The 22,933-nt window shown below is 41.4% G+C and overlaps 1 protein-coding gene across 3 annotated transcripts; it reads right to left on the bottom strand.

Annotated features, from left to right (window-relative positions):
* Positions 1-1,071: 1,071 nt before the first annotated feature.
* LOC122972456 (polypyrimidine tract-binding protein 2-like) lies at positions 1,072-21,137 on the bottom strand. Of its 3 annotated transcripts, none has more exons than XM_044339573.1 (14): positions 20,994-21,137; positions 19,292-19,319; positions 17,354-17,414; positions 11,446-11,618; positions 10,298-10,438; positions 9,984-10,139; positions 9,507-9,617; positions 9,194-9,404; positions 8,736-8,851; positions 5,821-5,854; positions 5,107-5,199; positions 3,922-4,138; positions 2,590-2,667; positions 1,072-2,466 (listed from the first exon to the last, which is right to left on the bottom strand). In XM_044339573.1, exons 1-14 carry the CDS (start codon positions 20,999-21,001, stop codon positions 2,337-2,339), a joined length of 1,557 nt encoding a protein of 518 aa, XP_044195508.1. In that variant the 5' UTR covers positions 21,002-21,137; the 3' UTR covers positions 1,072-2,336. The 3 variants fall into 3 exon arrangements, with proteins under 3 accessions (XP_044195508.1, XP_044195509.1, XP_044195510.1); XM_044339574.1 differs by having other exon boundaries at positions 9,206-9,404; XM_044339575.1 differs by having other exon boundaries at positions 17,396-17,414.
* Between the last annotated feature and the right edge of the window lie 1,796 nt (positions 21,138-22,933).

The following is a 22,933-nucleotide window of genomic DNA, read 5'->3' as shown; positions in this document are numbered from 1 at the left end:
ATTGCAGCAGATACAAGCAGCCAAAATGAGTTTCCTCCAGAGGGTGTCTGGGCTCAGCCTGAGAAATAGGGTGAGGAGCTTGCTCATCTGGGGGGAGCTCGGAGTAAAGCCGTTGCTCATTTGCATTGAAAGGAGCCAGCTGAGGTGATGTAGGCACCTGATTGGGACGCCTCCTTCTGGAGGTGTTCCAGGCATGTCCAACTGGTAGGAGACCATGGGGCAGACCCAGAACACGCTGGAGGGACTACACCTCTCTTCTGGCCTGAGAACACCTTGGGATCCCCAAGAGGGAGCTGAAGGGCATTGCTGGGGTGAAAGATGTCTGGGTTTCCTTACTCAGTCCAATGCCATCGCGACCCAGTCCCGGATAAATGGCGGAAAATGGATGGATGGATTTACATTCTTAAAAGACCTAAGCTTTGCCCAGAACATCTGTGATTCGGATAAGTATGCCATCATAGCCCTCGGTGGCATTCTGTTAATACAATAAGGCTTTAATTGGCTTAACACATCCTATTATCTATGCTTGTGCCTGTAGCAATTTTATTCAAAAATGCTCCAAAGCTGCCAGTACAGTAAAATGCAGAATGCCTGGAAAAATGACAACTGAGGCCATTTACGTAATTGATAAAGGTGTGAGAGCAAGTAGATAGATCAGACAGATTGTCAGGAGAGCGAAGGCCCTTAGAGACTGATTAGAAAATAGGCAACTACCAGAGGAAAGAAGAGCAAGACATCAGAGGAATAGACTGTGTCAGTTGGCAGGGTGGGAAACACATCAAGAAAATGTACTTCTTGTCCTGTGAATTAGTACCATCAGAGGGCTCAATCTGGCTTATTAGAGCTTGTTTTCAAGTGGCTCCAAAATGGATTTTGGCTTTCTTCCCACCCTGGGACTGAAGATGGTTTCAGAAGTGAGCTGAGCAGACAGAACAGAGAAGAGAGGCAGAGGAGGTGAATGCAGAGCTACAGAAGAGTTTTATTAGGCATGCTACAGAGGTAATGCAGAATACACGAGAGAGACCATGAGAGGGAAAACTCAAAAAGCAGGAAACCAAGTCGCACCTCCCCTTGTTAGAAAATAATTCATCCTTTAATTGTGCCTCTTCAGACCTATACCAAATCCTTACATTTTGAGCTGTATAAAAATCGGACTTGGGAGGAAAAAAAATATACATAACCATTATTTCTGAACAAACACCTCAAGTCAAGAGGTCTTGTATTAAAAAACATGAGGGAATTAACACTTAAAATTCTGGACATTTTTCCCTGAAATGCAAAATTTCAGTGTTTCCAAATGCTTGTTTTTGTTCAAATGAATTAAAGGAACACTAAAGGCACAGAAACTTTGGTCCAACCGAGTAGCCCTCTCGAATAAACTGTCACATGACAATGAAATCACAGTGGACTCATCTTCTAACTGCTTTCACAGCATGCAACACTTTCTGATGTGAGATCCTATCATAACTATACATGCTTAGAAAACCATTGTCACTGACAATTACACCTCACTGCTATGGAAAACGCATGGAAGGCTTCAAAAACACAGATAGAAAGAAAGAAATACTTAGCCACGAGCCACGTTGTGATAGTTTATCTGAAGCATGAATTGTGAACTCAAAACTGGGGGAGAACAATCTTACACTGAACATAGTACTTGTGGAATAATGGAATTCAAGTTCAACTGCGCGTTGCAGGCTGCTGTAAAAACTCTTACATGTTCTTGCCTCAGGAATATCCTTCTCTCCTGCTAAACTAAAAAGGAAAATGTTATGAATCTAAAACTCTGGAACAAAACAAAAAAAGCGATGCCTGGTTGGTGGCAGACCTTCAAAAACTGTAATAACATCTAGAAGATGACAAAACATAAAAATATCCAATACCAATGTGCCTCAAAAGCATAGGAGGGTATTAATGAACATGTCCAGCTGTAGAAACAGTTGATATTGTCAAGTAAGGCACATAAGTACTGTATCTTTTCAACTAAATCAAGAGTTAAACACTGATCTACATCAAACTATCATACAGGGGGACAATCAATCATGTCAATATTTTGCTTGACATAAAAATACAGAGGTACAGTTAAGATCAGCTGGGAGGATCCAGTATCTGCAACGTACTCAATTGTTCTTTTTTTTTTTTTTTAAAAAACAGGATGCAAGTCAAAGGTTTCAGTCTCTCTCAAGGAATGACAGGATCAACAAAACCCCAACAACAAAACTGATTCAATCAATGTGGTCCCCCCCCCAGTGTCCAGACACAGTCTGAAAGGTTGCTGACAGCCAGCTCCCACGCAGTAAACTATGGTGCTGTCAGGAGTTTTGTGGGTCACATTCTTAAATGGTGGACTTGGAGAAGGAGACTCTCAGGTGCTGGTTGCCTCCCATGTTGTAGTTGTGAAGGTCAATCAAAGCCTGGATAGCTTCCTCCACGGTTGACATCTGGATCAAAGCCATTTTACGATCCCTGGAAAATATGAAACAGTGGTGTCACAGGAAACACTGGAGTGCAAAACTAAAATAGAGCAAGAATCCCGAATGATTATTCAACAGTGACAAACATGTCTCATTGTAGGATAGGTCTACGTACTGGAAAAACTTGAATGCTTTCACAGTGCCTCCAGCATTGGAGAAGAGCAGCCGCAGGTCGTCCTCCGTCACATCTTGTCTATTCACATGAAGAACACACATTACACATGAAATTTCAGGCATGTTATGACACACAAACACACCTCGTTGTGTGGCTGTCGTAATTCTTTGGCATAAAGTAGTTCCACTGAAAACTGCTCACAGAGATGCTTGTGGATTATTGTTTCGGAAAAAGTTGTTGTTGAACTTTTTACATGTAGTTTTTCAAAGCCGTGAGCATCACAAATGAAATTCTGTCCACTTCCGTTGTAGTGTGGTGGCGAGAGAAATGTCAGATATCACAAAACCTGGATGAATAAAACCAAGGCTATCTGTATTAGGGCTGTAAGTAACTATTACTTTGATTATCAATCAGCTGATTCTTTTTTTGTTTGGTCTATAATGTCAAAATAGTAATAGGGAAATTGGTAATGAAGATGGTGAGGTGGTGAACTGAAGCCAGATTGTATAATGATTCCTCTCACACATAAATTCACTTCAAATTACAAGTTAGTTATAGATCCACTTTATCATAAACATTCAGACCAGCAGTGTTATCTGTACTTGCGTTCGTAGTGAGCCATAACTATTCCATAAGCACCTTTCAATTTGAAAAAGATATAAACCAACTCAAATCTTAATTCAAAGTCTGCTCAACATTTCATCAGCGCTCTCACCTGGAGCGCAGAGGAGAGGGTCAGCTGAGGAGAAGCACAGCAGCTGCTGCAATGAATGATGTCAGGATGTGGCAGGTGGAAGGATTCAGGAAAGTCTGGCTGGCCCTTCCTCCATATGAACCCTGAACATACTGATTCCTTTTCAACTCAACCACATTAACTAACTGATCAACTTATCATCATCGGTTGTAGAAATAAAACAGTAAAAAAGTCTGTTCATGATTGTTGCGGTCATTCCTGTGCAGCTGCCCAATCACACGCCAGCGAGAGGGTCCGATACACTGACTCTCAGCACCAATTGGTCAGGCGTCTCAAGACAGAGACTGATTGGTCCAGTGAAAGAAACACATGAATATCAATATTCATGAATACTTTTGCATTGACCATTTATGGTTGAATGTGGGCGTGTAGACGGCTGGATATGAGGTTGAACTACGTGAGCACATTTCCAGGTGGACTGTGATTTATAAAAGGGAAAAATATGTGCATTTGTGCACACGCGCGGTTTTGTAAATCTGATTATTTTTTGGCGCACACCATTTCCGGCTTTTATGCAAACATACATTATTATTATAGAGCTTATGCACTGTTTTATAAATGAGACCCCTTGTACTTACGGGATGTTGGAGAGGTGGAGTGTGGCAGATGGTGGGAAGATGTTCTGGAAGTTTTTGGATCCAGGTTTCTTGAAGCGGTGGAGTGGGGAGTTGGCGTAGTCTTTGGTCAGGCCCTGGTCGTCCAGGCCGTCACGAGGCAGCGCCACCGTCTGGTGCTTGGACAGGGTCACCCGGATGATCTTCCCGTACATTTTCTGGCCGTTCAAGTGGCTCATTGCTTTGGTCGAGGCAAAAAGGAAAGTAAAGCAGCGAAGGTCAGTGGTGAGGAGGCTGCATTCTGCCACGTGCTGTTCACTTGCTGCTTTAACTGAACCCGATACCACAACAATTGCGACACTACAGAGTTGAAACTGGATCCATATCCAATTAGCAACAGATGAATATAGTGTTTTAGTAAACTTTCTGGGAAAAAAAAACAATTGAGAAACTGCTTATGGATAAAATAACCAGATGGGAACAGAATGCTTTTGTCACATCCAGTGAAATTAGTACAAATAATTAAGAAACTTCTTCACATTGATGCAAAAAAAATCACACTAAAATCCAACAAATCCCACAATGACCTAATACATTAGGCTTGTTTCAGACAGTCAGTTCATTATGGATCCAGTTTCATGTCGGCAGAATACTCAGATTCTCAGTTTTAGCCTCGCTGACCCTCACTTCTGTTGGCTTCAAATGACAAACATCACTGATCAAAGATTAGATCAGCTGTAGCCAGTTAACATTGATTCTGTGACAGCTGAAGGGAAACATTTGGCAGTTGTTTGGTTAATAGGCTCTCTGTAGTTTGTGTCTGAACTTGATAAAAGATAAGTTTGTGACTTTAAAAAGAACACCACGCTGTAACGTCACTCCACGATAACGAGCGGAAGAGTCGCCTGAACTAAAATTATCCGCCTGCATCACAACAGTTTCAGCCATCGGTTGAACGTTCATACATATGATACATCCCCCGATACATTCATGAGAGGTTGTGAACATGAATCAGGGAACCGGTCAAAACTGGTTCTGTCCTCTCAGTCAACAACAGCTGATCACAGACGGAAATTAAATCTTCCTGTTTTTGTCTGTTGCTTTTATAACGTTGAAAATATAACTTCAGATACGATAAAGAGCCACTAGCATAACAAGATCATTTCAACCTGGATGACTTGAATCCGATCGGTTAGGAAATCTGCTCACCTAGCTGGGCCTGGTTGGCGTCTGACATCTGAATGAGAGCGCTGTCCTTCTTATTGTAAAGAATTTTCACCCTCTGGACATCCCCGTAGACTCCTAACGTTAGAGCCGCAGGCAGGCGGGAGGAGGAGGAGGAGGAGGAGGAGAGGTGAGGTGGAGAGAGAGCAGACAGTTAGAAAAAACAAAAAAAAAAAGTTAGCGCTGGAGACAAGGATATTTCAGACAAGAATCAAAAAGAAGAGAGAATAGCAGAGTACACACAAGAAAATTTTTTTTTTACAGAAGACTTTTAGAGTGAGAGGTGTGTAGAAAGGTACAGGTAAAGAGAGAAGAGACACCCTCTAAACAGATAAGTTATCAAGCTGTGGCAGATGGCTAGAAATAAAAAACATGCTCAAAATAAAATCACTTAACCGTGCATTATCTACTTACTACACAGTGAATTTCAGGGCAAAATGATAAACATTAACCCAAACCAATAAACAGGGGGTCCAAAATGTATTATAATTTACCAAACAAGCTACTGTGCGCAAACAAATATACATAAGCTTGTAATAATAATAATAATAATAATAATAATAATAATAACAATAATAATAATAATAATAATAATAATAATGACAAATGTCTCAAAGATAGAATGGAAATAGAACAAAAAGAGAAGGCAGATGAAAGAGAGAGAGAGAGAGGAGAGAGAGAGAGCTAACGATAACATACCGAAGAGGGTAAACAGACTTTGGGGCGTAACCATCTTTAGAGGGAGAGAAGAGCAACAAGCAGCGTGAGACAGGTAGAGAGGTAGAAGAGTCGGAGCGGAGCGGAGGTAGAGATGGACAGATCGATCCAGAACGGAGGTAGGTAGGAGGAATGGTGGTTTTTGTTTTCCCCCCGGAGAGTGATGGAGGTGGTGGGTCATGGAGGAGGGGAGCAGGCGGCGGAAGAAGAGTCATGGAGGGGGGGGGGGGGGGGTTTGGAGGGAGGAGGGGAAGGGGGAGGGGAGGGGCGTGTTAATGTAGGAGGAGGAGGAGGAGGAGGAGGAGGAGGAGGAGGTAGGTGGGTGGTGGTGGTGGAGGAGGAAGAAGGGGGTGATTTGAGGAGTTAAAAAAAAAAAATCATCCCCCACCCCCCCCACCCCCCCCCCCCCCACCACCAGCAGTGGAGTGGAGGAAGGAAGGATGTATGGAGAGAGGGGAGAGAGGGGTGGGGGTGGGGGGGTAGAGAGAGAGAGGAGGGAGATGTATAGGGAGGCAAATGCAAATTGGGAAGGGGGGGGGAAAATAAAAAGTGAGGAGGGGGGGAGGGACAAAAAATAAAATATAGGTCAGTACACTGGAATAATGCAGGTAGTTTGGTCAGAGATAATGGCTTGGATCAATGTTTTTTTTTTCTTTAGTCAAAATACAGCAATAACTTGTAACTCGCCAAAATGTATTTCACCCTGGACAAGCATGGGGTAAAAGGTACATTCATGTCAAAATTATAATAAAAAAAAATCAGCAATATAAAAGTCATAACCATGGGATAAAAAACAACATGCAGCAGGTCAGAAATCTGAAGATCTGCAAATCTTTCAGCGAGGGAGTATGGTACTACGAGAGTGACAGAAGCTGAGGGGGGAAAATTAGTTAAGAGACCATGCAATTACAATTTAGTTGAGCAGCAAAAAATTTTTAGCATGCAAGAGTTGATGTGAAGGCCATCTGAGTGAAAAGGTGGCGTTCACACAAGTCCGAGAGGCTAAAAAAAAGAAAGTTGAAGCACAGTATCTTCTGTTTGGATGGTTTAGATACTGTCAAAAGGCTCCGGTATGACACATTCATTCACAGCCAGAGAGAACAGACTGATGAGGAAAGAGACAGACACATTAGGTGAGACAAATTAGATGCTATTTAAGTCACAGTTAGAGAAGGAGAAAAAAAAAAAAAAACGCAGAGGAAGAGGGAGAAAGAAAAGACAGCGAGTGAGCGTTTTCAGAGAGGCAGGTATTTGTTCCCAGAACCGAGGCACAGGTCAGGAGACCACAGAATGATTTCATATGAGCTTTTTTTTTTTTTTTTTTTTTTTTTTTTTGAATATATGAGCTGAGGAGAGGTGAGGACAGCTTAGAGAGAAAAAACAGAAGAGAGACAGTTAGCTGAGTTAGATACAGTTTGACAAGAGAAGGGAAGGGAAGAACAGTGGATGAGGGAAAAGAGGGGAGGTTTTTGGTGTGGTGACAGAGACAGCAAATCCCCCCCCCTTCCCTCTGACGGGGGGGACATAATGACTCTTGACCAAAAGGGAAAAAAGAAAAAAAAAAAAAAAAAAACAACAGCAAGGCTCTGGGCATGTACTGTAAAGGACACTAGAAAATACAGCAAAGAAAAGGTTAGACAAAAAAAATCTTGCTTCATATCAAAAAAGAACAATTTATCTCTTCTAACAAGGTTTGGGGTTTTAAAAGTGGAACACCAATTGTGATTCTTCCTGTGTCCTGAGAGAGTTCAGTGATTAGAGATTAGAACAGACACCATAAATTAAATTGTACACCAACTCACAGCTCCTCTTGGTTTAAAAATGGAAATACTTTTTTAAAAAAATGAGAGAACCCAGGAGGCTTTTCTAGGGATGTGAACCTGATTTTTTACGGATCAGATATCAGCTGTGCTACAAAGAGAAATGCGGTGCTATAAAAATATCTACAGGTCCACAAAACCGTCCTCTAATGTTCAGTTAAAGGCGGCACAACTGCATCAAACTCTCTACTTTCTCATTTCTAAAAGTCACTGCCCAAGATCACACAAGTGTCATATGGAACTGCCAGAATAAGTTGTGTAAGTTCAAGATCGTGGGTTAAATATGTACAAAAACCTCAATGTGTCCTGAATGGCTGGTGAGAGGCAATGAAAATGGAAATGGCAGTATAAGGAGAACAACTGGAAATAACCAGGGGGCAAAAAAAAACAACAACAGAGGGGTTGGGAGGTGGGTAAAGGTGGTGGAGTTTAAGTTTTAGGCCGCATTCAGACCAAATCAGGCGGTGCAGCGCGGGGTTGAGTGGAGGTGTTTGTGCTAAGAACGTAACCGCTGTGAAACAATCAGAAAATAAGGTTTTATTGATCTGATTCATCAACTTTCTGGCTGCCGGCGCTCCCTCTCTTCATTCACTCTAGCTCGCTCCACCACGGCTGCTCTCTCTCTTTCTTTCTTTTTCTCTTGTCATTTTTTTAAAATGAGTCGGGAAACCGACAGCAAAGTCTAACTTTACTTTTAACGTTATCAAACGAAGAGGAATGTCCTCCCCTTCCTCCTGATAGCATCTTTGTACTCCCTCATGGCAGAGTTTAGCTCTGATCAGTCTCATCTCCGCCTGTGATTGGCCATTGCAGCGTGATGTCGGGTTAGCGTTTCTCCGAAAGTTGACTCTGGATCGACTTTCTCGCCACAGGCTGGTGCAGCGCCGCTGTGGCCAAAATGCCCACAGGCTAAACACACTAGCCCTATTTAAAAGAATGGGAGGACTGGTGTTTTTGCCACACTGCCTGAATTGGTCTAAATATGGCCTTAGATGGTCCATCTGACTGGTGTGTGTGTGTGTGTGTGTGTGTGTGTGTGTGTGTGTGTGTGTGTGTGTGTGTATGAATGTTACTGACCTCCTCGTTGAGGTTGCTGACCAACAGCACCCCGCTGGATCCTGCCTGTCCAGCTAGGGCCACCCTCCCTGCAGCAGCAGCGGCCGCCGCTGCCGCGCTCAGAGGGTTCAGGGCTCCTGTCAGGAAGTAGACGAGACAATCATGGAGTGGGGTGCAGCACTTCAACTAAACCACAGCATTACAACTCTAAGCAAAGAGACTACTTTATCTACCTCAAATGACTCATTCATATAAAAGCTACCATTAAATATCTACTAATTCTATTCAAAGTGTTTTAGCCGAGTCACAGTTCTTTTACATGAACACAATCCTGTCTCACAATAAAAATCACACCATGTGAGATCTAATCACATGGTCTCATCATTAAAACTAGCTAGACATGACCACAGCTTAAAAGCATTTGCTAGACTGGATCAGAGACCAAAGATAAAAGAAGGAATAATAAAAGCGTCATGTACCTGGGATCTTACCGAGGAGGGAGTTGGAGTCTTTGCTGAAGGCTGCGGCCACCGTGGGGTCGAGGCTGGGCTGGCCATCGCCAGCCGGCAGCTCGGGTCGCGTGTAGTCGCGACTCTTATCGTTGTTGTACTTGACATTTAGGTTGACCAGCTTGGAGAAGTCGATACGCAGTGTGCAACATGAGTTGTAGATGTTCTGACCGTCCAGTGCCTGGCGTGGGAAGAGCTCAACGATTACTACATTAAGCTAGACTGAATGAATGATTAGTGATAAACATGTACAGCCTGAGTTAAGAGAGGGATGATTTCTTACCAGTTTGGCCTGCTGTGCATTGACAGGATCGCTGAACTGCAGAAGGGCCTGAAACTGATTGTTCTTGGTAAATGTGATTATCTTCATGACTGTGCCAAACTTGGAGAAAATCTGGAAACAAACCAAGGAAACATTAACATTAACATTCAAATACTAAACAACATATATTCTCAAACTTGCCAACTGAACCATTTGTTACTGCGTGGGATCACGACAACTGATAAATCTTTTATTTGCAGGAGTGTGAATAGAATCCGCATCAGGCACTTTAGCTTACAATTCAATGCAAAAACAATACTGGTCAAGCTGTCGTGATTATCACTAAAGATCACAAAAGCAAGAGCAACACTGCAGTCAATTCAAACTATATGTATGAAATGTCCCTCTTATACTAAATGACTTTTGCAGCTGTATATGACAATCAGCGGGTTCAAAGTAGAAGTGGTCACATGTATACTGTGTGCGTGCTTTATATACCTGTTGCAGTACATCCAGCGTTACTGGGTAGAACATGTTGTCGATGATGATCCGCAGCACAGGACTGGAGGCTGCAGCCAGAGCCTCCTGTACGTCTGAGCTGGGTGACCCGCCGGACTGGACTGCTGACACTGCCTGTAGTACTGCCTGGGTCCGCTACAGCCAAACACAAGCTGTCAGTCACCATCATTAACAATGAAGCACACAAGAGGACGAGCCATTGTTTTATTCACTAGCAAATGAGAAGAAATGTAAAAAAAAAAAGAGTTAAGAGTTCCCTGAACACAGTGCTGTGTTAGCCTGCCTCTACTAACCTGATTGCCAGCATCAGTTTTGAGTTCTTTGTGATTGGAGTACTGAATGAAGACGGGAACGTTGCGGATGTGAGGAGTTACTGTGGTGTAGTAGTTAACCATAGTGATGGCTGCCTCCTCCGTCCCCATCTCCAAGAATGCCTGGAAGAAGAGAAGAGTGAACTCAAAGCTCTGATGAACTCACCACCGTTGTTACCATTCACTTAGTAATCCTCTGATAATTCCTACCAAGTTTTTACTAGATTTGGACTAGGGCTGAAAATGAGTAAATATCTAATAGTGATTATTTTGACTGATACTGCAATTGGGGAATCGTTTTTACATCATTATTCTCATTGAAAAACATTAAAATGATTATGGTGTGATTTTTATAGGGCAGGACATCTCTGCGGCATGACAATATTTAATTTAAAATGGTGTTTTTGACACATTTCACTTTTAAAAATACTGTGCCCCCTTTGATTTGAAAATTGCAGTAGACCGTGTTACAATAGCGATAAAACTTCAATTAATTGGTCAGCCCTAATTTGGACAAACCTTTCCACCAACTGTCACAGAAATCTCTTGAGTAAATTGAGTAACAGAAAAATAAACAGTTATTCTAATAAATAAACAAGCCCAACAACACCGCCTCCTTGTCAGAGGTCACTGCTGCAGAGTGAGATGTAATGCGCCGCTGAAGCCGCTGTGGTGGCAACGGCAGCGTTATCAGAGCGACACAGAGGAAGTCGTCTGAACGTTGAAATGAGGCAGCTGCCGATCGATCGAGACTAGCCGATGCACCGACGCCGGTGCTGTGAGGAGAACAAAGCAGCTGTACTTGACAGGAATCTAAGGGACAAATGTCAAGCACTTCTTACGGCCCTCCTCTGCAGGCAGACAACAGGCTTTTTGGCCGGCTTTTGTATGGAGTTGTGGGCATGTTTCAGATGCTGTTCAAGACAGCAAGACTGAATTTTATCCAAAATATCCATGCGGTGGTTCTCCACATGTCAAGACAGGAAAATAAAACTCAATCTGACCTCTATAATCCAGAAAGACAGCATTATTCTCAGCACCCACCCCGACCCACACTCAAACTGACACCAAACTATTGTTCGGTGAAGAATTCTACAAACACACTTTGTCCATCAGTCTCTCCCACTCACCTGGTTCTTTCCCTTCAGTGTGAGGATATTGGTGACTTTGCCAAAAGGCAAACCGAGGGCGATGACTTCTGTCTCTGAGGCCTCGTTGGGTAGTTTCCTGATGTGGAGCACACGAGAAGGTGGGGCCTCCTCCACCTTCAGCTTTTTACTGTCACTGCCATTAGAAGCCCCATCTAAAATTTAGCATAAGCACTGATTAAATGGGCTAACCAAAACAATGACATCATCCCAATTTTTAAAAAAAAGGGTAAGGCTGGAGATATTCTACGTTTTTGTTAGTGTCAAGTAATCCCATGAACGTGTCCATCTCCCAATACTTTCTGACTTCCCTACTCTGTCTGTGGCACTCAGCCCCGAGCCCATTGCTTCCTACTGAACTGATGTGTTCTTAATAGCTTTTGGACAACAATAGAGCTCTGTGGCACAGAGGAATAAGATACATCAGGTTTTTATACATGGTTTGAACATGGGATTTGTTGACAAAAAGAAAAACATGTCACCAGACTTCTCTTTTACTCAAAAACTCACCCACCCAAACTTTTCTCCCTTGCTATGGTTAGATGTTCTAACTTGCTATGTGCTGTGTTGTTATTGGCTGCTGAAACAGTATCAGGGACTGTATATCTGCATGTTAAATGTTGTATAAGATATTCAGGTTTTGGGAGACTGTCCTTTAGAATGGATATAGGGGGTGACCTCAACTGGCTGAGAGGCACGTCTTTTAACCTCTGTAAGCAGCACTGAAGAGTGTTTATCTCCATTGCTAACAACGTTTACCCTATTGATAGAATTCTTTCTGTAACGGTGCGTCTATTCGTCCCAAACCATAACAGTATGGACGTTACGGTTTGGTGCGTACAGTGGTACGAAGAATATGCTCTGTGACCCAAACGATTACTGTCAAAATAGTTTAATAATCCACTTAGTCCGACATGCGGAACAATAATTCTAGAACACGAGTTCTACACGGAACGTTTTGGCAGTGCACCAGATAGCTATAGCATGCTCATGGGTGTGTGCTCGCCAGCTTAGCCAAGGTAGGCTGGTTGCCCAGGTTACCCTGTAGAGTCGCTGCTGTCAGAATGACAAACAAAAGACCCATAAAACTGACCGAGTGCAACGCTAATATTAAAATATGCTCCGTTATCTCTGTAGTGAGACAATATCGCGTCTCTCCATCCCCCTCGGCTTTTCACTCTGCCTTTGAGTGAAGCCATTCAGAACAACTGTCTGATAAAAACCAGTTATGAGAGACAAAAATGTAGCTAAAAAGTATGAGATTGAAATCTCTTTTCCGAGGGAGACCTGACCAAGACAGCACACCAGTAACAATTTGAGTAGAAATAAATCAACAGATAGAGAAGACAAACATCAAACACACAAGGAAGAGACTAAATCCAGCTTAAATAAGGCAGTTGCAATTCTCAGTTACATGGACTTTTATATGGCTTTTAATTTTTCCATGCATTATATATTACATATGACATCATTAGATTATTAATAGTGAAGCATCAGTGTAAGAGCAGCATGTTACTGTTGTAGCTGTTGGAGGTGGAGCTAGTTTACACTACTTTATATACAGTTAGACCATAAATCAGCACATAACGACTGTCAGCAGGTGTCTTGACTCCTTGCAACAAACACAAAGTTTTTCTTTTCCACTGCAGCAACTAAACTGTTTCAGTAATAGTTTTGGCCAATGAGCCATTGTTGGATGTTAACCTTTTTCAAAATAAAAGACCAAAATGTTATTTTCTACCCTTCTTTTTTTCTGCTGTACCGAAATCATACCGAACCGTAGATTTTGTGCATCCCCATTTCTATACAATGTAGATGAATAGTTTAACAACTCACAAAACGTTTTTTGATTACCCTAAGCTTTAGATGTTTGTTCCAATTTTTTTTGTTTGTTTGTTTACATGTTGTGGAAATATAAACCAAACACAAAACACTACAGGATTTAGGTCAGAAATCTTTGTTGCTGCTGGTGGAATATAGCGTGAATATACATAGAAACAGGATTCATGACCTGGATCAAGAATTCAAGGATTTCAAAGAATGTTCTGCTCGCCTGAACACGTTTGTAAAAAATATATTCATTTTAGCTTATGTTTTATTCTGTAAAAAAGTGTGCATAGTTAGGTAATGTTACATAACCTCAGCACTTCATCTTGCTTATGTTCACTTCAGCCTTCAGCATTACACTGCCGATGGCTAAAAGGAAGCCAAGAGTCCCAAATTCTGGCTGACTCTGTGGTATAAGCACCATTTTAACTTGCTTGGATGTTTTTCCCCCCAATGTAAATGCATGATGGCAACACAATCGATAAACAGGACAGATGGACAATCTAACCTAAAAACTGGTTCACTGTAGCATGTTCCATTCATTATCTAGCCGGGGTTTTCCCTGGATTTTTTGGAGACAATGGTGGCAAAGGCTGGAGAACGTGCGTGGTGCAGTACAGTTTGTCCACATCAAAATCAAATCACAATTTGACAGACAAAAGTGTCCAAAGGAATTTAAATTCTATACAAGACAGAACAAAAAGATGAAAAATGAAGGTTGTGACAAAAGATGGTGTTTATTTTGTAGCCCTGAGATGATGCGCTTATCTTCCGATTTGTAATTGGTATGCCTGTTTAAAATGTGGATTAAAAACGCTGCTGTCTGTTGATGCTTTGATCCTTTGACTAGAGCTCAAATTATTTTTTGTCGCAACAGCTGACTTGCCACCTCACTCAAATTTTGTTGGAGAATAAGGCCAAACAGTTCCAGTTCACTGTCAAAAAAGAAAAACAGTGAGCCAGTAAACAAATAGTATTGTAGACTTTTATTAGAGATGACCTATTTTGCTCATTTCCAGCTCTAAATTTTAATTTTTGGACTCCACTAGAGTAGCTTTGCGTGATTCACAGTTTAAAAAAACGTATTATTTATCTTATACTGGCCCCTTATGCAGCCCCTCGGTATAGCTCTTGTCTCTCTACAGTCTATTTTAGGTCCTGTCCCTTTAAGGCCCCCCTCCCGATGAGCCCCCAGCTCTGTTCTGATTGGCCAGCTTTATGTATTAGAGTTATATAAAGTTACCGCTGATGCAAACTCAACATTTCCTACTTCACTGCTTCAAATTAGAAGCTTTTAAATTATTTTATTGTGAAGAATTTACAGGAAGTGAAACATGTTCCTCACTGAATTGGTGGAGCTTGGTTAGCGGCACTAAAAACAGGTTGAATGTAGACTGATCTGTTTATTTGAATACATTAATATTTATGTAAATGTGGTGATATGTGTACATATAGAGCTGCAGAAGCAGCGCTGTTGTTCTGTCCAGTAGAAACAAACTCATGTGGCAGCTACAATTGTTAGATTTCATCTGTGAGACCAACTAGGGCTGCTCTATCATGGCAAAAATCAGCACCACAATTATTTTGATCAATATTGAGATCATGATTATTTAACACGATTACTCACAGAAATGTTTCCATTTTATGAAAAGTATCAACCCACACAGACTCCCAGACAACGTGCCAGTGACGCGCATCTTGCGATGACCCCCGTGTTTTTTTTTTTTCAGCTCCCGGTCTATTTCTGTCGCGTTTAGTGAAGCGTAATCTGCACAGACACCTGTTTAAAATCACACAAATATCATGCTGTATATGCGTTCTGAACTTATTAGCAGTATCTACGTTGATTGATCAAGGCTGTCTGTGAGCTGTCTGTTTCACTACAGGCAGATATCCCTTACTCACTATGGTGGGCAGGGAAATAAAAATCAATGAATCAATCAATGGAGCCGACATGAAAACTATTTTGGTTGAGTAAATTTCTGCTGTCCATCAGTCTGGTGAAGGCAGTTAGTGCAGCCCGCTGTCCTCTCAGCTCCCCGGGAGCTGCTGCTGACAGACGGCTGCTGCTTCTGTGGACAGAGACACTGAACGCAGGTCGGCGTTGGGTTTGGATTCAACAGATAGAGAGCACTTATGCGCCGCTCACGTCTTGCTTACTATGTGGATTCCCAGTGAGAGTGAGTTTGGGCTTTTAGACAAGGGGTGAAAGCACAGCGCTGTAGAGGAAAAGGGGTGCGCTGGATTTATAACACGAGACAAATCGAGAGCATCGCTGCGAAAACAGAATGCAGCACAATGATCGTTTTATCTCGATTATCTTGTTTTCATAATCGTTGGAAGCCAAAATCGTAATTGAAAATAAAATTTGATTAATCGCCCAGCCCTAAGACCAACATTTATCTTCCAGAAGGAATTACATCATGTATCAAAATGCTACTGAGACATTAGAGCCAGCGGTGAATCACCAAAGAGCTGCACAGATCAGTTCATCGGGTCATATTCTCCCTAGGATGACGACGGACATTGACCAGCTGATCATCTCAGGGTTGGGGCTGCTAGCAGCTGAGATGACCAGCACCCGGCCAGCGACTCCTCACATCTCTGAAAACATTGGAGCAGATTTCCAAACACGAGTTTTGGCATGTGGTCAGGATAAACTGACTTTCTTGCCTGAAAAAAAGTGACATATTAACAGCTTTTAGTCTGGCTCAAAATCTCCAAATTCAAAAGTCTGAAGAGACGCTAGCTTCTTCATGTCGAACCTCCTCCTTCTCCTATGAGAAAGATGATCAGTTGTATTAAAAAGTGATTGACGACTGGTTCTGTTGAATTTAGGCACCGTATTGGTGAAATCTCTCTTTGATTGCCAGAGAATTGTAGGCCTCTGATTGGCCAAATTTAAAAAAAAAAAAGATTGACAGTTACCCTGCCCATTCAAAGTAGTTACCCCGCTCTCTCAAAGTCTCTGGTCTGCAGAGACACCCTTCTAAAATAAAAGGCTTTCCATAAGGAGTACTACCTTTTTGCCACATACCACTGCTCCTCTCCAGTCATTTCTAGCAGTATTACAGCTACAGCAACTGTGTGTGTGTGTGGTGTTCCCATTCGCTGAGGCAATGTCACATCAATGGAACCCATGGCCACCGTGCACTAAAGACAAGCTACTTAGCCTTGCTTTATACTTTGTAATGCAGTTACATTTCAAGTTTTGTGTTTTCATGGAGGAGAACAGAAAATATAAATTCATCATCTTCACCACACTTCTTTGACCAGTCTAACTACTCCAAGATGATCAATAATTCTGTTTTGGAGCAAATCACCTGACTTACTCATGTTATTGGTGTTTTTTTTTCTTACAAGGCTTTTTTTTTTCTTTTTTTAAAATCTGTATCGCAGCGGAACTGGAAAATCCTGCTTCGGACGAACCGTTCGCCATCAATCTGTGCGAGACTGATTATTCAACATTACTAATAGCCAATATTGTGAAGCTACCAAACCAAAAAGGCAGCCTGAGAATCTTTATCACACTCTATTAGACAGGCCCCTGGGGTGACATTAGCTTTGGTGGGGGACCTTGTGTAGGAATGGTCGACTAAGACTTTGATTAACGAGACAATCTCCCAAAACCCTCGTGTGTTCCTTCACATTGTTCTTATTTTTGTTGGCGGTTAACTCCGCTCGCATGTTCCGTCTTCTCTTCGTGGCGGTCTGAAACGGTTCTTTCAGTCATCCTTAATTCTGCAATTTTTCTTTGAGATGCCGCTGATATCATCTAACAGTGAGGAGGCATTAAAATGCAGTGGTATCCACCATGTCTGTTCCAGTCACATGCTGTGGTGTGTGTGTGTGGGTGCCCACCTACTGAGGAGCGTGATGTTATTCAGGCATTAAATGGCTCCCCATGAGAGAACAGTTGAACTGACGCAGCCTGTTTCACTTTTCAAAAAACACCTATTAATCCTTTAATTTCTTTTAATGCCGTCTGTCACTACAGATCAATCGGCTTCATGCAAATTCTGTCAATCCCCTCCCTATTCAGGGGTGGTCGGAACGAACTCACCACTGATACTGCTCATGCCAGAGTTGGGACTGTTGTACATACTCAGCTCGTCTGATCCTCTCTATGGAGAAAAAAAAAAAAGAAAAGACAAAGACAGACAGTCAGGCACTGTTGTGAAATAATGGGGAAAACTATTTCCATTTTCCAGACAGGCCCTCAAAGACAACAATAAAACAGAGCTCTCTGAAGACAGTTTAAAAAGGAACAAAGAAAGGGTTGAGGAGTAGGTGGGAAGGGACATAAAACAGCAGAAGAGTGGTCTGGCTACTCCTTCGCTGGTGTGGGGTTTAATCTTGCTGAATTTAAGATGTCAAGATGTGTCATTTCATCCTGAGCTATACTAGGTCCCAGAAGGCTTGCTGGAGCTGACGGGCGCTCTGTGCTCTTAAACCTGACTGATGGGATGACGAGGAACCTGGCTGGGGACCCATTACACACACAACTTTATAATAGCTTCATACACCCCCTCCTTGTTTCTGTCTGACTGAATTTGAACCAATTGTTCTTCTGTCACTAACATTCTTTATGGTTACGATAAACTAGACGTCGCAGACCCTGCTGCGGCGACATGACACAAATAAATTGAAAAGGGTAATAAAGTTGTCTGACTTAGGCCAAAATGTGAGCACACGGTGCACGAGCTAAAAAAGAATCCCAGAAATGATTTCTCTCCCAACAGCTGGCAAACCCCCTTTTCTCTGTTTTGTCTTTGACATTGAAATATTGATGAAATAAACAGGGTGGCAAAGACCAACCATATCAGAGGAATCAGTATTTTATGACTGTTCTGTTTCTCTTCGAGAGAGGACTTTAACTTTGTTTCGTGCAGACGGAAATGCAGCTGGCATTCATCAAATCAGGTTAGGTAGCCAGAGCCACGATGCACTTACACCAGGAAACCAGTTTGTTTGGTGATCAGCGGGGGACACGAGCTCTACACATTTCATTAGAGCCCTTCTAATGCTATGAAAGCTCAAAACAAATATTTCAAAAGAAATCTGACTTAAGACGTTTACATGAGGGTATGATGTCGAAAAAAAAAAAAGGATTTAAAATGCAAAGATGGTTTTATGGTAACATTTATTGTGTTACAAAAAAGGTTTAACACAGCATATAAACACAGCATTATCTTCAGGCTAAACCAATTCTCCACACTAGATTTCTCTTATTTTGGTCCAGAAGAATTACACTATAAATGCATGATAACTACCAATCAACTAATTAGCATAACCGAAAAAGGAAATTAACTTTGGTCGTAGGGAAAAAGGGGGTCTTGCTATGAGACACGTGACGGAGCAAATGTCAAGAAGTGTCATGGAAATTGTTCATTTAAAGCTGAAATTACTTGACAGACACAAAATGAACTGTCCCCCCCCCAAAACTGTCTGGTTCCAGTGTCTGAAAGGTGAATGTTTGTTTTCAATGTCTTATGTGAAGGTATATTAGATATCTTTGGGATTTGAACTTTTGGTTGGACAAAACTACTCAATGTTCAATTTCAGTCACCTTCAGCTCTGGGCAATGTGACTCAATTTTCTACCATTAAAATTGATCCAGACAAAAAGATCATTAATTTAAATAGTTAGTCGCAGCCCTAGAAGTTCAGACTAAGACCTTTTTGGAAATAATGTCCACTCAACACTGCTTCCCTTTAATCAAGTCTGAGGTGTAGCTATTTGACCAATCACTGCTGGCCTTTTTTGAGGCCTTCACTAAAAGTCCAAGGAATTAAGTTTAACACAGAACAGTCATTTTTGTAATATCCATTTCTTTTATCTCAAGCCGTTTGTTCTACGCAACCACAGCAAGGAATAACAATGAGCATGTTGTTTCATAATGTTGCAAAAAAAAAAAAAAAAAAACACCTACAGTGTCCAAGGCAGGCTCATGTGATTCGTGCAGTGAACACTAACTAAAAACCAAAGCAGCAAAACTCACCTTCACTCCAACTGCAACATCACTGATGCTGAAAGAGAAACATTGTTTGTTTGGTTAAAATGAAATACAGAAATGAAAACAAGACAGATAAGCAAACATCTGATGGGGAAAACTTTTTGCAGAAAACAGGAACTTGCTACACAATCCTCAAGCATCTATTACCAACTCTAAACAGCTGGGGGATAATATTATGTTCCAGTTCATCACATACCCTCAACGAGCACTTTATTAATAACACCTGTGCAATAGAATGCAATCCAATAAAAACAGCTTTGCCATTTTGTCCACCTCATTAACATACGGGGGGGGGGGGGGGGGGGGGGGGGGGGGGGGGGGGGGGCAAAATATTAGGAACACTTTTCAATATAATGTGCTCCAGTACACCACCACCACTCACTATGACCTCAATGATAAACACTGAGTAGAATCATCACCTTCCTGATAATGTCAACAAAAACTCAAAATGCATAAGTTTAATAAAAGTAGAGGTTTTGTGTCAGACTGCATTAGATTGCACAGGTGTTCCTAATAAAGTGCTGAGTGAGTGTATTTATTACTGTAAAGTAGTGTGACAGCTTTGAAGCCAATTTGTTACAATAAGTCAAAGAACAGCAAAATGTTCAACTAATGACAGTTACTTTAAAACGTCCAGTTACAAGCTCAATAACCAAAGCTGTTTAATTGCATATTGTTCATAGACTGAACACCAAACTGACACATTGCCAGTCATTGATACAAGCGCTGCAACTTCCACTATAAGTTAGTATTTTCTTACATACGTAAGGTTTGTGCATAGCTATATCTGTATGTCCTCCATATCTATTCTTCACCATATCAACATTATCTGGCTTCATGTTACAACTCGTTTCCCATGGGGCTCATTTACAATTCATCACATCCTAAAGTATGGTTGAGGTCATGCCTCATTCAACCCTAATACATGGTCAACCTGGAATCTATGATGAATAACATGCCCTAATACACTTAATGTCAGATTTTTTACTATATTACATTACGATATATTTTTACTATATTGTGCCTTATTATGTGTATATACTGTGTCTATTCTTATGTCATGTATGTCCCTATGTTGCCCCCCCACCCGGCCCCCCTTTCCTTGCATATGTGCCTTCACAATGTGTAATGACACTAAAATTTAACTGAATAAGCATTATAGCCAACAAGTGTACTTTTTAAACGGTAGTTTCAATTCAATGAATGTTGAAATTTTAACCTCACAGCTCCGCTCGTTAATAGAAGTGTTTGTTCACGCTATGCTGCGACGTATTTATTAAAACCAGCACACACCTCATGCTTATCAGAGGATCCAGTACATACACCAGCTAATGCTACCTAGCTACAACACAAAGGATCAACGATACTGTACGTTAGTTAGCACCCAGCTGTAAAATACTAATATGGAGAAGCAGTAGTCGTGTTAACTGCATTTAACGCGTCTCCTTAGGACGACGCCATACGTGCAAAGAATGTTTATCAAAAATAAGTAACACCACAACTGATGTTATTAACAGCGGGCTTTAGCTAAGTTATGCTAGCATGCTAACATTAGGCACTTCCTTAATGGCAGAGAACGCGTGGCTATGGAAACCATACGACACTTGCTTCACTTCTCCATTAAACGACGCGTTCGCACACTCAGTGCAATCTCAATGTGTGTCAAATGACATCGATAAAATATTACCCGTCCATTTCTGTAGGGATTTCTCGGTGCCTCCGCTTTCTGTCCTGTTTTCTCCACAGTTTACACCGACGCTGCGCACGCACACACACACGACAGCAAAATGGAGGCAATGTGAAGTGTTTTTTTTTTCCAACTGAGACGATGAATGGCGGAAATAGGCGGAAAGTTACGAAGCCTTTTGAGCGCGCTGCCAATTACAGTGACCAGAAAACACACCTGAATTTATTCAGAGACAAATATTTAGTAAAGTCACGTCTGCGTAGTGTTGCTTTTGCTTTCTAACAGACAACAGGGTAGAACTTCCATGTAAATAAAACTGCCCGCTCAACGCCTACAAATGAAATAAACAGCTTAATGAGATATTTCACAGTACGTTAAAGCAGCATTTCTGTAAGGACTGAGATCTAAGCCAGTGGTTCCCAACCTTGGGGTCAGGACCCTCACAAGGCTTCACTGAGTTGATCTAAGGGGTCACTTCCTTTTTTCTGAACTTCTGTCTCTTGTTATGCCTGAATATGAAAATACTCTGATTCTCGATGATTTTAATGTACATGCTGCCCTGAGTATCCCCTTGCTTCAGAGTTTTTAAGTGTGATAGATTCTTTTAATCTTCTTCAGGCTCCAGCTAAAGCTACACACAGTAAGGGCCACATCCTGGACCTGGTTTTATCTTCTGGTTGTTTACTGAATAACGTCCTATGCAGAGAAATTAGGGTTTCTGACCATAACTTATTTGTTTAATACCTCATTTTCCAGTACGATGAGCTGTGATGCACAGCTCTCTGCTATTTTAAATTCTTTTAATTCCACTTGTGTAAATATCTTAGATAATATTGCTCCTGTTAGACTTAAAAAGCCTAAAATGCCATCTCAGCCCTGGCTTTACAATGAAATCCATTCAATAAAGAGAACTCGCCATAAAGCAGAATACAAATGGAGGGATACAAAACTCTCCACCCACCTTGAAAGGCTGAGGGATCTCATGAAATTTATTAACTTGGAAGTTAAAATTACACGTACTAATTACTTTTTGGATCTTATATCTAAACATAAACATGACTCCAGACGACTCTTCGATGTTATCAGCAACACCACAAACCCTCCCCCAACTTTTTATTGGGCCCTCCGTCTATAAATGTGAAGAGTTTTTATCATTTTTCTTCTAATCTGATTCAAACTGTTGGGAATGCAATTATCCCCCCTTCTCAAACTCTCTGTGACCTTTGCTATAAAACACCTTGCGCCCCGCTAGCATTTAAGTCTGTCACTACTAACTATCTAACTAATGTCATAACTAAAAAGAAATCATCCTCCTGTTCACTGGACATTATTCCAACTTGCTTCTTTAAAAAAATCTTACCATTTGTCCTAGCCATTATCAATTCCTCACTTTTATGTGGTCAAGTGCTAATTTTAAATCAGCAACAGTTAAACCACTTCTCAAAAAGCCATCTCTTGATCCACCTGTTTTAAATAACTTCCACCCAATATCTAAACTTCCCAGCTGCCCAGCAACTAAAAATAGTTGTTGGGCTGCTCATCGAACATATGAATGGCAAAGGCTCTGATAAATTTCAGTCAGATTTTAGGGTGGGTCATAGCACTGAGACAGCACTTCTCAGAGTTCTTGATGATATTCTTTTAGCAGCTGTCAGTAGCCAAGCATCTGTTTTATTGCTTTTAGATCTTACTTCAGCTTTTGACACAGTTGACCATGTGATTTTAATTGAATGTCTTAAGCATTAAGTACCTTCTAACAAGAACATTGGTTTAAGAACATTCTTTTCCTAGAGATTGTATCATGCTCCATATAAAATAGATTCTGAAAACATCTGATTTGTTCCATGTACATAAAATACATGTATTACCTAATAGCTTCATGATCTATTCAGAATATGTCTCTTGGACAATGTTTTATGGTTTTGTGGCTGTATTAAGGA

Source organism: Thunnus albacares, chromosome 21 (assembly GCF_914725855.1).
Source record: "Thunnus albacares chromosome 21, fThuAlb1.1, whole genome shotgun sequence".
In the NCBI taxonomy this organism is placed as follows: Eukaryota; Metazoa; Chordata; class Actinopteri; order Scombriformes; family Scombridae; genus Thunnus; species Thunnus albacares.
The sequence above is the reverse complement of the archived record's forward strand: the minus strand, read 5'-3'. Positions and strand labels throughout refer to the sequence as shown.